Source organism: Patella vulgata, chromosome 1 (assembly GCF_932274485.2).
Source record: "Patella vulgata chromosome 1, xgPatVulg1.2, whole genome shotgun sequence".
In the NCBI taxonomy this organism is placed as follows: Eukaryota; Metazoa; Mollusca; class Gastropoda; family Patellidae; genus Patella; species Patella vulgata.
The window spans coordinates 2,741,054-2,756,424 of NC_065879.2; the positions used below are offsets into that span (position 1 = coordinate 2,741,054).

General features: G+C 35.4%; 1 protein-coding gene across 1 annotated transcript; it reads right to left on the reverse strand.

Annotated features, from left to right (window-relative positions):
• Positions 1–457: 457 nt before the first annotated feature.
• Positions 458–15,093, reverse strand: LOC130013550 (uncharacterized; the record flags this gene model as incomplete). Its single annotated transcript, XM_056102205.1, has 5 exons — positions 458–467; positions 13,057–13,213; positions 13,457–13,517; positions 13,920–14,064; positions 14,993–15,093. Coding segments are annotated over 5 exons (474 nt in total), but the record flags the coding sequence as incomplete, so codon positions are not given.
• Positions 15,094–15,371: the final 278 nt, after the last annotated feature.

Here is a 15,371-nt window from a genome sequence, read left to right on the forward strand (position 1 = left end):
ATCTCTCTATGACTGTCTGACCATGTGTAGACATTGTTACAACGTATGAAACTCTCCTCATTGGTATTGTAACGGTTAGTTCAACCTGGCAACAGTTTTCAGTTCCGAAGTTAGTATGCTTACACCCTAAGTGCCCTCATCGGAATTGTACACTGCGCGAGCGCAAGCAATTTTAACTAAAATCTATTAAAATTAGATTTTAAGTTACAATCGATCTTCGTGAAACGCATAAAATTTAATATTTCATTTTGATTTTAGTTAAAATCTATTTTAGTGATTTTAGTTTAAGTTTTTGTGAAACAGAGCCCTGTGTAGAAGTCAAATGTTAGGAATCAAAACATAAGCGTGTGTATTAATTACAAAGTTAGGACATATTATTTATATAAACCAGAGAAAAAACTAAAACTGAAAATAAAGAATCAATCCACTACACCTGGGCCCAGATGAATAAAACATTTCAAGAAATCCTTAAAATTAATAATTGTCCATCAAACCATTCTTAAGTAAAATCCTTATTTCAAGTGGTATGCTGACAACTTAAGTACAAAAGTATTGGTGTAGGTAATCGACTGATTCGGTCCATGGCTCATTCGGGCCAGATTGTTGGCCGATTCTTGACTCTTTCGGACCATTATTCTTCACTCATCCGGACCATTACGTGAATGGCAAGAGTATTTAAAATGTTTGCATATTTAATATTATGACAAAAATGACAAAAATATAATTAGTGACTGATTACTTCAATAACAATGAGCTAAATTATAGAAATAGTCCATTGTCAATATCCCTGTTCACCCAAAAGTAACAATGAAAATACAGAAATTTAAATTGTAAAGAAGAAAATGGGATATAGGCCTACTATAAAAGCAGTTCTTATTTAAAGAAGATACTAGGATATAGGCCTATGCAATGAAAGGTTATTAAGTTATTAAACAATAAAAAGACCCCAAAATTACAGACTATGTAACTTATATATATGTTTATCCACTAGAAAGACAGGCTATGAAAATCATATCATGTAAGACCACATAAAATATAAAAGAAAATGGGTTATTTGTGCGTGCGTGTGTATTTTGTTTATATATAAATACTCTGAACTCACAGACTGAAAAAAGTAGCTTATCTATAATTGAACATTTATTTTCCTAATAAAATTATAGTCGAAAATACAGAAGGGAAAAAAGGAAATAGAATATAGATCTATAAAAGAGCTATGAAATTACATACTATGACAAAAAGAACAAACAAAATTAATCTGTATTGAAATTTGAAATTATAATGCTCCATTGCCGAGATAAATGGGTAATATAATTACTGTACATATTTTATGTTTATTATTTTGTCGTCGACCCTGCGTCATTCCCTGTCAAGTGGACCAAATTTCGGAACGTTGGGAACATGACCCCCACCAAAAAATATATGTTAAAGTGCATGGACTTAAGCTAACAAATCCAAAATTATTCCTCTCTAGGTCGAAAATTCGCCGAGATATGGCCATTTGAAATTAGGGTACTGAAACGGATCATTAATTCAGTATTTTTTTTCAGGTTTTCGGGTGCTTTAAACGCATATTTCTAATAGGAGTAGAACTCCCTAACTTTGTACTAAACTATATTACAGATAGCCAAAACATGTATACAAATATAAATAATATACATTGATAATTTATAAAAGTATGAATAACAATAGAGTGTAAATACCCCCACCTCCCTTAGTGCAAATTCACATCACTACCCTAAATACTTCGAAAATTTATGTACACCTAAATATATATATATCAGAAGGAGAGAGAGCAAAGAATATATACTATTTTCATACCGCCCCCACCCCATCCCCCCTTCCTACCAAATAATAATTTAAATAAAATAGATAATTTAATAAATCGGAACAATTACTATTTTGATACTCCCACCGCACCCCAATCCCACTAATTCAAAAAAAAAATGATAATAAAAAAAGAAAAAAAAAGAAAAAGAAAATCAAACTAGAACCTTATACATGTAACTATATTACACACGCAAAAACTATCGAATACAGCATTTGGTGTAGATTATTAATTTAACATCACACCCATTGCCCAATGCATACTGTTCGTGCCACCAGGGCGACCTTCGGTTATCGTGATTTCTTGACTATGGTCGAACTAACTGAATCCGAATTTTATTTAGTCCAGACCATAGTCCGAAAATACTTAACCATGATATTGTGGCATGGTCTGAGTAGTTCCAAGATGGCGGTGTCGATGAAACGAAAGTGTAGAATATGTAGAAAGTATCTATTTTTGTTAAGTATATGATTTTAGGAAAGCTTGAATGAATTTTAAATGGTTGCTACTTCTATGAGCAGATATTTTTTGTCTCGAATGTGATGTGTGAATCTATGTAAGTCTAAAAATTACGCATTATTTCAATACTTAAGCTATGCAAAAAGTAAAGTCAAATTACAAGGAATTTTGTCGTCTCTAAAATTAATTTGAATCGCACAAATTTAACTGCGTGAAAGTATTATTTGTTTATTAAACTATATAACACAGCGATTCATTATCCTCCATGGGGAGACCTTCCTTGAGCTTAAAGGTTTTTTTCAGGGTTATGGTCGAGGTCTAAAACAGAGTAAAATGACATCACAATGTTCATGAAAGCAGCTATCTTTGAACAGACGATGGTCCGGACCATTCGCGTTCGGTTTCTAGTTGCGACCACTAGTCACGAAAAAATTATAACCGAAGGTCGCCCTGGTGGCAAAATGTGGAACAAATGAACGATTCACTTTTATTTTCAGGATTTCCACAGCCTCTGGCAAAGTCACTATTGCATACACAACCTCCACAATTGACATAGGTTATGTCAGTTTGTCTTATATCAATTTAGAAAAGATTCCGAGTCGATGGGATTTATACTTTTCCAAATATTCAGTCTCGAAATTCAATGCACACTGAACACGTACAAAATATACCCATTTTCACCTTCAATTTTGGCCATGTGGGACAGGGGTTAAAATTCTGAAAAAGTTTGATAATTAAACTTCAATTACCCTACTATAACATACATTAAAGTCCATCTTGTGTATTTGATGGCTTATATTTTTAAATGGCACTTGAAATCTGTGCGTGATGAACTTTTGATGGCTATTATCAAAATTGTTGAATTTTCATATTGATTTTAAAATAACTTCTAGAAAGTAATAAAAAGAAAATGGATATCCTAAAGACTCTAAAATTGCCGACTGCCGAGTCCACAAGACAAAATATACATCTTAGGATTTTTAAAAGAATAAATTTGCACTATTTATTCTTAAATTATCGGGGGGTTGGATGGCCAAATGGTTAGCATGTGCGCGCTGTATCATAAGGTCTGTCAATGAGTCAACTGGCGTGGTTTCGAATCCCCGGTTGTAAGTGACAGGGAGTAGCGTCGCCTGTCCAACCTCGTGGGTTTTCTCCGGGTCCTCCAGTGTCCTCCCACTACTAAAGACCCCTACGCGCAAGCGAATTACTGAAATAAAATTGAACCATGTTTTAGTTCCGAAATGACCTAGTTTGTGTCGAGTGGATGTTAAACCCCATTTCTCTCTCTCTCTCTCTTAAATTATTATGGAAGATAATGAATTGTAAATTGGATATAAGCAGGGTTCTTTACATAAGAAAATAGAATATAGGCCTATGCGATGGGGGTTTTTGTCATACATAACAATATACAGAATCCACTAAAATATTATCTCATTTTAAATATCAGCGAAAAAAAAGGTAATAAAATAATGTTGGACACATATACACATGGGTCGAATAGTCTATAATTTGTAAAATTAAAGACTCTAAAATTACAGACTATGCTGACCAAAAGACCAAACAAGAAACTAAGTGCACAACACATGTTGAGTCCCCCCCTCTATATTTAACTGTGAAATTACAGAAAAGTAAAAAAAAATTGGTATAAGGTCTAAATTTTTAAAGAATAAATAAGAACTGTTTTTTTATTAATTAAACAATGAAAATACATAATTTTGAATTGTAAAGAAGAATATGAAATATAGGACTGGTAAATATAATTATATGTAATCTTAGATTTAAAAAATAAATACATTTGTGCTATTTTCTCTGAAATTAAGACTGGGAATACAGCATTGTAAATTGTAAAGAAGAAAATGGGATATAGGTAAATAAGATAAGTATTTTCTTTAAAGGGAAGAAAATAGGATATATGACTATGCAATGAAAGGATTTTATTATGCAATTTAAAGACTCCAAATTACAGATTTCGAAGATAATATATAATACCCCACAATAACAAAAACAAAATTAACTTATATATCTTTGAACTATTCTAAAATTACTAGACAAAATACACGTGGACATTTAATGTCAATGTTTTTATATACAGGCTCTAGAATTAATAGTATAAAAAGAAAATGGGTTATTTGTGCGTGCGTGTGTATTATGTATATATATAAACACTCTGAACTTACAGACTGAAAATAATTAGCTTATCTGTTTTTAATTTTGGGATTACTTCAAAATAGTTGACTATAAGTGATCGATAGTCTGTAAATCAGGTCGTGCAAATTATCCTTACTTTAAAGGAGCTAAATCGCTAATATTTGGGATCTACAAATTGACACAAATGGGTCGCAACGTATATAATAATGTAATATGAATGTAAATAAACTGATTTACATTCAATCGTTTCCGTTTTTACGCCAGAAGTCTCAATCCAATGGCAATCTCTAGTATCTGGTTATTCTTGTCTACACCGATAGTATTTATTGCGCACGTTCTCCAGATAAGAATATGAGGTCACCGTTTGACATGACTTGTGGAACATGTTTAACCTCGTTCTTCGAGTCGCTTGCTACAAATTGCGCTGAAATCATAATGGTACACGATTCGTGTACCAATCGTAAAATGTTTATTTTGACTTAAATATAAGATATCAGAAGCCCATCTTTTTCCGGTAAGATCACAACACCAATGTTGATTAAAATTGACAAATAATTCGTGTTTTCATTGTCGTAGGTTTTGGATGATATTGAGTTAGAGACTTAGCTACTTTAACAGAGGGCAGATTATTTGTTAATCAATTGCATACACATAATATATGCAATTGATTTAATTGATTAAAGATTATTATTATTATATATTATGCTCATCTTCGAACTCCATCAAGGCATTGACGTAATAAACACCTACACCAAGTTTGAACATTCTAGCTCAATTAGAAGGAGAGTTATTGTGTCCCAAAAAGTGTGACCGACGGACAGACAGACAGACGGATGGACCCATTTTAATAGCCCCCCGCCTTTCAAAGAAAATGTGACAAAGAATAACTTTAACACAAATCAATGTTGGAAAGACATTTAGTCCCGAAAATCGTTTCATCTCGTCGCAGCAAATTCCAGGTGAAAATCTGACGCTTTGTTACATAAGTAAACCAGTAGGCCGTCACTGTCGCGTACATTTATTTGCCGATGCAATGCACAATACGTCTTGCACTCGAATTACGCCTCGAACTATATTTATCAAGTTTAGCCATAATAGGGTGAAAAAATCAAATTCTAAGCCAATCAGAAACCATAAACGCAAAGATCGTCATAGGGTCACGGGTCAATAGCCATAAATAGACCATGGAATACCTTTTACGAGACGGAACACGTTGGCTTGTTTACATTTGTCAGAGAGTTTCTCTGCAAATATGCCGGGATTACTAGATAATACCACCTGTTAAATGTTGCATTGAAACGGTGAAGACGACTAACCCCTGATCTGTGGCATAAATATGGCCAATAATCGGGAAATATCACCATTGATTGAATGCATCTGTTATTTTCTGGAAACAAGTGAAACAATATCCAAGAGAAATATATACTCAGCCAAATTAAAAACTTGACACTCGGGATTTTAGGGACTAGATTTTTAATATTTGGTTTAAGGCAACTATTTTAGTGTTATGTTATGCACAGACGACCTTGGCATCAACAGAAAGCAAGAATATGTCTCGCTGAAAGTCCTTGACATTGATAACGTTCGTGATGTCACAGTGCCCCCCAAAATGAAATTCACAGACTCGGAGAACAATCGGAATAAAGTGTTTAGTAACGGTTGTGGCCTCCTGCAACGTCAGTGGTGGATTCACTTGCTGACGAACACGTCGACCCAGTTCGTCCCAGATGTGTTCAATAGGATTAAGGTCGGGGCTAAGCGACGGCCAATCCAGGACTTGGACACCGGCATTTCTTAAAAAATTCTGGGTAGCAATTGCTGTATGGGGCCGAGCATTGTCTTGTTGAAACGTTAGTCCAGGCCCATGTCTCTGCATAAACGGAAGAAGAACAGGTTGCAAAATCTGATCCCTGTACTGGACAGCATTTAAGTTCCCTTGGACAACAACAAGAGGAGAACGTCCATGTGCACAAAAAGAACCCCAAACCATGACGCTGCCGCCACCAAATCGGTCAACTTCTCTGACGCATACATGAGCGTAACATTCACCTCGTCTGCGGTACACTCGGACCCTGCCATCGGCAAATCTCAAAGTGAATTGAGATTCGTCACTAAAGACAACCGAATTCCACTGTCTTTGAGTAAATCTTACGTGTCTTGTGGCCCACACAAATCGGTTACGGCGATGAAGAGGTGTCAATATTGGTCCATTATAGGGCCTCCGAGCTCGAAGACCAGCAGCCTGCAAGCGATTTCGATCAGTTTGTGCAGTTACCCTTCCACCAAACATCTCTCTACTTGTGGAGGTTGCAGTGACAGATCTGTTTCTAAGATGACGTAATCGTAATGCTTAATCTTCCTGGAGTGACGTCACACGTGGCTCTCCCGCCCTTGGGCGGTCGGCAATAGTTCCAGTTTGAAGCACTCTCATTCTAAGATTAATTATTGTCTGGCGTGAACAATTAAAGGCTTTTGCAACAGTGACCACAGACTGACCAGCATACAGCCTACCTATAGCACGTAGACGTTCTCCATTTGAAAGGCGCGGCATTTTCTAACAAAGATGAAAATAACAATTTTAATTTGTTTTTCCAGTTCAAGTTACGTGTGAGTGTTCAGTTTAAGCAAACTTGCATCGATTGACCTCACGAGTTTGTGTTTGCACGTGTTTTTCAGGGTTTTCATCTTTATATGCTCAAAAGTCACGTGATCCACGTGACTTTACAATTTTATGAAATTAAAGTCTTCTTACTACTTACTATCGTTAGAAACACTTTAAAATTTATTTGACTTACCAGTTTTTAATTTGGCTTAGTAATATATACTTAATACAGATGAAAACGATTTTGGCATGATTGAAATACTGGTTCGGTCTTATAATTATGTGTAATGTTAAGAAAAAAGAAAAATATTAATACCATGTGATCTGAACGATACAATTAATAATAATTCACCATCATCAATTAGACTATTTTTTTTTAAAAAAAGAAAACAATAGACTTATTATAAGAGAGTAGAGAGAGAGAGATGGGGTTTAACTTCCACTCGACACAAACTAGGTAAATTCGGGACTAACACATGGTTCAATTTTATTCCAATAATTCGCTTGCGCGTAGTGGTCTTTAGCGGTGGGAGGAAACAGGAGGACACGACGAAAATCCATGAGGTTGGACAGGCGACCCTTCTAGTCACGTACAACCATGAAATCTAAACCACGCCCGTGGACTCAATGACAGACGTTATGATACAGCACGCACATGCTACCCATTCGGCTACCCCCCACCCTATAAATGCCCAGTTCGGAGCAGAACAGTAGGACGTTAAACCCCATTTCATTTCATTTCATTTATAATATATACTGGCTTTAAGTACAAACGATTTTGATATGACCATTTTATCTGCTCTTAAACCATAGTGTTTTAGATAATAAATCAGACGAATAAAACGCAAATAACGAGAAGACAAACCAAATGTGGAGTGAAATTAATAAAAGCAATATAAATTTTGGGACAGTGTGCTAATTTTAGGAAGACTTTTAATTTGTAACAGTCCTCTATATTTGCTCGGGGCAATTACGACGACCATTTCCTAACTCTGTATCATTAACTGACAAGCATAACTGGCTATATAATCCAGATATCCCTTGCAATGTAATGTGAAATGCGATATGAAATCCTTGGCTATTATATTTCTCTACCTATAGAGAGAATAAAAACTGAAATACTACAGAAGAAACTAGTCCAGTTGGTTTTGCGATTTGAACCCATATAAGAATTTGCTACTTTGGAAACAAACTTTGATGAGTGAAACTTGTTCAACAATATGCCACTGAATTTATGGAAAATACGAAGGCTTATACGTGTATATAAGCAGTATGATAATTCAGATTTGTGACGAAATGTTAATATAAATAAAGCCTACATTTAACAGTTACTTAATACCCACTAAAAGAGGACCATTGTGTAATCGAATTGTTTACTGTCTTCGTTACATAACCAATAAATAGCTCGAACAGGTCAGAACATAGAAAGCCACCAAATGCGATGGCCAATAATTAAAAAAAAAACTACCCACATACTACACCCCCGCCATGTTACATTGTTGTACTTTGTTTGTTTCGCTTGATGTCAATATTTCGATGGGCAGAATTTAAACTATAGTTTAATGTACACAAGTAACGACAAATACATTCTGAAAATGGGCACTCTCTCAATTAAGTTACGTAACAAACATGGCTTTTAAAATTAGATTTTTACATCTTGGGGTCCTTCCTCCCGAATACAATGTTTTGAGAGGGATATGAAACAAATTTTTGATAGATTAATTTGATATTAGATTGAATTTTCAAGATACTAACTTGAATTTTTAAAACACTAACATGAACTTTCAAGATATTAACTTGCATTTTCAAGATATTTACTTGAAACGAAAGGCTCAAGTCTGTAGTGCGCAAAGGGCATGTATGTTGTTGTTGTTTCTTAGTTGTATTTTACGTCCGCTTCCACCGTGGTGTATGGGGACCTATTCTTATTTAAGATGTGTGGATCAAAATGTTAATAACAAAACCTAGTCTTTTATATTGAGTTCTTTTGTACAATTTGGAAAATAGCTGATCACTAACGTTTGACGAACTAATGCCTAGGTCCCACTGGGGGAAAATCATCGGCGATATGGAAATAAAACAAATTTTTCCCCAAACAACGGAGTAGTCCCGTAAGAAATGGAAGTTGTTAAGCATTCGGGGTTGTCCGGGAGAACTGCGAAAAATTTCAAAGCTTTTTTTTTTTTTGCATTGGAATTTTTACCGATGTGTTCCCTACTTATCGCCGGGAAAACTGGCCGTGGAGGCATTCCTGGCGCTTTCCAGATGGATCCGCATGGATCGCGATGCCCAGTGGGACCTAGGCATTATATAAAACTAGGCTTAACAGTAACACGCGCTAACAAGTGTCACTACTTGAACTTACGCAACTTATTAATATTTCAATTGTTGATTACTTATTATTTTATCCTTATTATTTCGGCAATAATGTTTTACGTTATGCCAGGTAAAAACTTCGAAAATTCATTCAGAAATGATATAATGACTAGATGGCTTGATTTTTTAACATCGAACGGCTTTCCTGTACAGGTCATCGGGTGTTTTGTCAAAGGTATGATGATGATAATAGTAAAACTTGCTTTCATTATCGTTGAAATAACAACTTATTTCTCCCATGTGACCATATTATGATGTGTATGGTAGACGTAGATCAACCGAGGACTTGATACGCTAGTTGTCCAATAAACACTAACCGAGGATTTGATACACAAAATCATACTTTTCATTTTTCAGATCACACACTCGAAAGATACACCCTAACTGTAGAATACCGCCTAACGCGGAGCACCTCAGATCGACCCGACATTCAAATGAGATATTAAATCCGGGCTTCTGAACATCGTTATAGTCTTGGATTTAGTTAAAAAAAAAAATCCTCGGTTCAACCGAGGACGTACTCGGTTGACACAGGTCCACGATTAGAAGGTGTGTATTCAGATGTGTGTCCTCGATATACACCATATACAAACGCACACACACACACACACACACACACACACACACACACACACACACACACACACACATATATATATATATATATATATATATATATATATATATATATATATATATATATATATATTTACATTACTGAGACCAAGAATCCTATTTAATTTCAACAAGTTACGTCAATTACTACTTGTGTTCTGGTCTTCTTTCACTTAGTTAAACCGTGTGAAGGCCCTTGAGACTGAAGTTATCATCCAAACTGTATTAAATTAACATGTATTAGTTAAATTAGTAAAATGATAAAGGCTATTGCATTTCAACAATTTCCGTTTTATAATAGCTTCTAGAGTTATTTTGTTAACCATGTGAACGCTCTATCGACAACAATTGATATCAGTGTCTTGTAAGTGCTCTTCTTTCCTATTTGTCGACTTATCGGTTGATTTAGCTTCTGTGATTGAAATGAACAAAAATTAATTTCAAATATTATGGAAAAATTACATTAGAGGTTTAGCTCTTTTAAGTTAAGCTGGATCGCTAGCCTGACAAGGGCAGCTGTCTACTCCTTCGGATGAGACGAAAAAACCGAGGTCCCGTGTATACATTGGAATGCACGTAAAAGATCCCTTGGCAGTTGGAATTCGATATAAGAGTAGGGATAGTGCCGCTGCCCGGGCAAAATTTCCCTCATAGCACACTGTATGGCGTATGCCCGTCTTCATTAGCCCAGTATAGGAGCAGAACAGTAGGACGCTAAACCCCATTTCATTTCATTTCACTTTTAAGTTAAAGTAGTAACTGCTGCGATGTAGATAATGGACAGTTGAGTATTTATAAAGTGTATATAAACACTGGCTTCAATAATTAAATATCAACAGCCATTGATAAAGGAGCTAAATCTTCTATCTTCTATACTAATATTTGTGAAATGAAATGAAATGGGGTTTAACGTCCTACTGTTCTGCTCCTAACCTGGGCTAATGAAGACGGGCATACGCCATACAGTGTGCTATGAGGGAAATTTTGCCCGGACAGCGGTACTACGGCCTACTCTTATATCGAATTCCAACTGCCAAGGGATCTTTTACGTGCACGCCAATGTATACACGGGGCCTCGGTTTTTCGTCCTATCCGAACGACTAGACAGCTTTCCTTGTCAGCCTCTCCGTCCTGCATCACTGACAAGGGAGAACCACGCCGGAAAATCTGGATGAACTTTCTCGGCCAATGCAGGGATCGAACACCCGATAATATTTGTGAAGTTTGTCTGTCTGTCTGTCTGTCTGTTCGGGGTTGGCGGCTACACTAGGTCTGCCCCGAGTCTGAAATTTGGGGTATAGGGGTAGCTCGCACCGGGGAGTAACATAGGCCTGGTGGCGTTAGTCTACCACTTCCGGTTTCGGGGTTATGACCCCCGAGAGAAGCCGGGCATTCTTCTAGTCGCTAATATTTGGGACTTAGAAATTGACCCAAATCGGTCGTAACGCATGTAATGATGTAATCTGATTGTAAAAAATCGCTATATAAAATGATTTACATTCAATTGTTTCAGTTTTGACTCTAATTTCAAGTCAGTTATGTCCAGCGAAATACGGCGTGAGTCTCAACCAAATGCCAATTTCTAGCGTCTGGTTATTCCAGTCTATTGCGCATGCTCTCCAGATAAGATAAGGCGTCACCGTTTGACATGAGTTGTCGAATATGTCTAGCCTCGTTCTTTCTGGTCATTTGTTACAGATGACGACGAAACACACTATGGTACACGATTCGTGTACCAATAGTAAAATGTTTATTTTGTCTTAAATATTGGATATCAGAAGCCTACCTTTTCCCGGTAAGATTACAACATCAAAGTTACAGGTCACAATTCTATGGAATACAATTACTGCTTTTTACTGAGCGACGTTTCGACTAGGCTTCTCTAGTCATTATCAAGCTATGATAAAAAATGAAAATATGACAGGACAATATATACATGTACACCACAATGCTAAGTTAATGATGACAAACCAGGGATGTAACTTAATTACGTGTACCTAATGGTAATCTGATTTAATTGTACGCTAATAAGTAATAATACCAATTAACCTAAAAAATTGACTAATTGATTAATGGATAAGTTGTTGTGGAGTATACACAGTGATTAGTGGGTTTTAATAATACAAACGTTGCAAGAAAATGAAAATTGATGAAATGTTATCAACGACCCCTTTCACTGAAATAAATACAAATGGTAAAAGAATAGATTGTTGTGGAGTATTTACAACGATTTGATGAGGTTTTGATAATGACAACATCCCATGTCATTATCAAAACCTCATCAAATCGTTGTAAATACTCCACAACAATCTATTCTTTTACCATTTGTATTTATTTCAGTGAAAGGGGTCGTTGATAACATTTCATCAATTTTCATTTTCTTGCAACGTTTGTATTATTAAAACCCACTAATCACTGTGTATACTCCACAACAACTTATCCATTAATCAATTAGTCAATTTTTTAGGTTAATTGGTATTATTACTTATTAGCGTACAATTAAATCAGATTACCATTAGGTACACGTAATTAAGTTACATCCCTGGTTTGTCATCATTAACTTAGCATTGTGGTGTACATGTATATATTGTCCTGTCATATTTTCATTTTTTATCATAGCTTGATAATGACTAGAGAAGCCTAGTCGAAACGTCGCTCAGTAAAAAGCAGTAATTGTATTCCATAGAATTGTGACCTGTATACTCTAGTTCAATTACTAAATGCCATTGAAACAGAACATCAAAGTTGATTTGAATTGACAAATAATTCGTGTTTTCAACGTGTAAGACTTAGGATGATATTGAGTTAGAGACTTAGCTACTTTAAACGCAAAAATGGATAATCAAGACTTTTTTTTTCCATTTTCGTCACAATGACAATATTCCAGTTACATTTACTATTATTTAACTATTATAGTGAGAACTGTCACCTCTTTATGTTATTTTCCATAATGTATCTTTAAGTATTTAGTAACGCGGGAATAAATCTTGCAAAATAAAATTCAATCAACTTATTAAGGTTGGAACACCAATTGACATCTCTTGTTATTCTTATACACTCAACATCCTGGCATGTCCAGATGACTAAATCACATGATGTTTTATTTGTAATATGAAGCTGGCTTGGTATTTGATGGTAATAATCATGGTCTTTGCGGAGAGTCAAACTGTTATCTTCTTCGAAAACTAAAATATATTGACTCAAAATAATAAACATTAGAAGAAACTTTTTACAGATTTTTATAAAACTATAACAACATATTTCTTTTCGATTTGATGTTGTGGACTTTATTTCAGTCTGTTCAGGTAGCCTCCCCCTAAACGCTTTAAATACAAAGATAATTAATCCTAGCTTACCCAGACAGAAGTCTTTAAATGTTGAAGCAGCTTCACATATATTCATTTCCCTTGCTCTGTATGCTAAATTACTACACTTCTGTGGCTTAATAATTCCATCTGGTGATGCGCCAAGAACCCCAGACACATGCAGCTAAATACTTTGTATGAAATGAAATACAGCTTAACTTCCATCCTTACTAAAATTGGTAAGATAACAAACATAGTCTCGATTATCCATTCCATGATTAAATGATGAATGAAAGTTGAGCAGCAATTCAGATCCTAATCCAGTAAATGTCACAGACTAGCGATGACATCGAGAGTTGATTATGGTCTGGATAAGTTAATTAATGTCTAATTAATAATTAGATAACATTTCAGGTCTAAAGAAATACCTAAGCAACAGGCAGATGTAGCTCTTGCGTAATGTATGTTTTAATACAAATTCCAAGCAAATTGCACTGTGGGGAATTTTTTGGGTGGATACATAGATTTGTGATTTATGTCAATTGAAATACATGAGTAATACTTGTTTCACAAAGTATAAAATTACAGTACCTGTTTCTTCAATGACAGTTCCAAATGTTTCATTGTAAGCCTTTATAGCTTCTATTTCATGATTAATTCCCCATGAAATACTCCTGATTGCCTCCAAATTATAGGCAGATAGTAACCTCTTTTGAAGGGGAGATGTAAAACTAAAATAAATTACTTAAAATTCAGGTTGTAACCCATTTTGTGCATATGTCAATGGTCCATAAACATTGTACCCTTAAATGTGAACGAAATGTGTGAAGCAAGTGATAACCCCATGAGTATTCATCTAAATTCTTAAATCCCGTCTTCATTAGCCCAGTTTAGGAGCAAAACAGTAGGACGTTAAACCCCATTTCATTTCATTTCTAAATTCTTAAATCACTTTAAATTTTAACAAGCGGTTTCCGTGCAAGATACGACCACATTTTGCAAGAGATGGACAGAAAAAAAGGCGATTTTTTGTCGTAAATCAGGGAACATAATCCAGGAAGTTATGGTCCTATCTGCGCAACTATCAGAGTTATTCGAAATCTCTCGGATATAAAACATATTTTAAGTTTCATCAAAATTATATAAAAATTCTGACCTCTAGAGTGTCCCCAACCTTCATATTACATACTTTAACATTATTTGCGTACATAGAGCGGTTATTTGGACTGGCAGGTTTTGTCTGATTTTCACGTAATACTAACCCAATCATCATTATGGTCTAACGGTGATATATTTGAAAGTTTTATTTAAATCAGAAAAAAATTATGACCTCTAGGTGGGACCACAAGATGTAAACGTGATTTTTCGATCAATCAGGGGCCATAATCCAGGAAGTTACAGTCCGATACATGCCAATTTCGAAAGGAACTGAGGTCTTTGGTAGATACACCTATATTTCAAGTTTCGTTAAAAGTCCTATAAAAATTGTGACCTGTAGAGTGTCCACAAACAAAATGTGAACGGATGGACTGGGGCGGCAACAATATACGTCCATTGTGACCTCTAGAGTTTCCACAAACAAAATGTGAACGGATGGACTAGGGCGGCAACAATATACGTCCACGTGAAAATGTGGGCGAAAAAACCCCACTTATTTACCTATTTCTTTTTATTGCACCTAATACCGCACCAAAATTTGAAGCAGTTATCCTGTGCTTCCGTGCAGCAGACCATAACGGATTTTTTCTCTGACCAACATTCAGAGAAATGACCTTTGAAATGGTGTCTGGTGACAAGATAATAGTCTGGTCGGGGTAGAAAATTTGTGGGAAGAAATTCCTACCCAAATGATTTCTTCATTTTCTGAAACAACTATGTCCATAGTGTTCCAGAAAAAATTTCCCCGCCAATCGGAGTTGAGCAAATTTTTGTACAGCATTTTGAAATTTTGACCCCCTTGGTCAACATAATGAAACTGAAAACCATTTATAACTTCAAAAATATCAATTTTACAGCCTAGAAATATATTATCAACAGA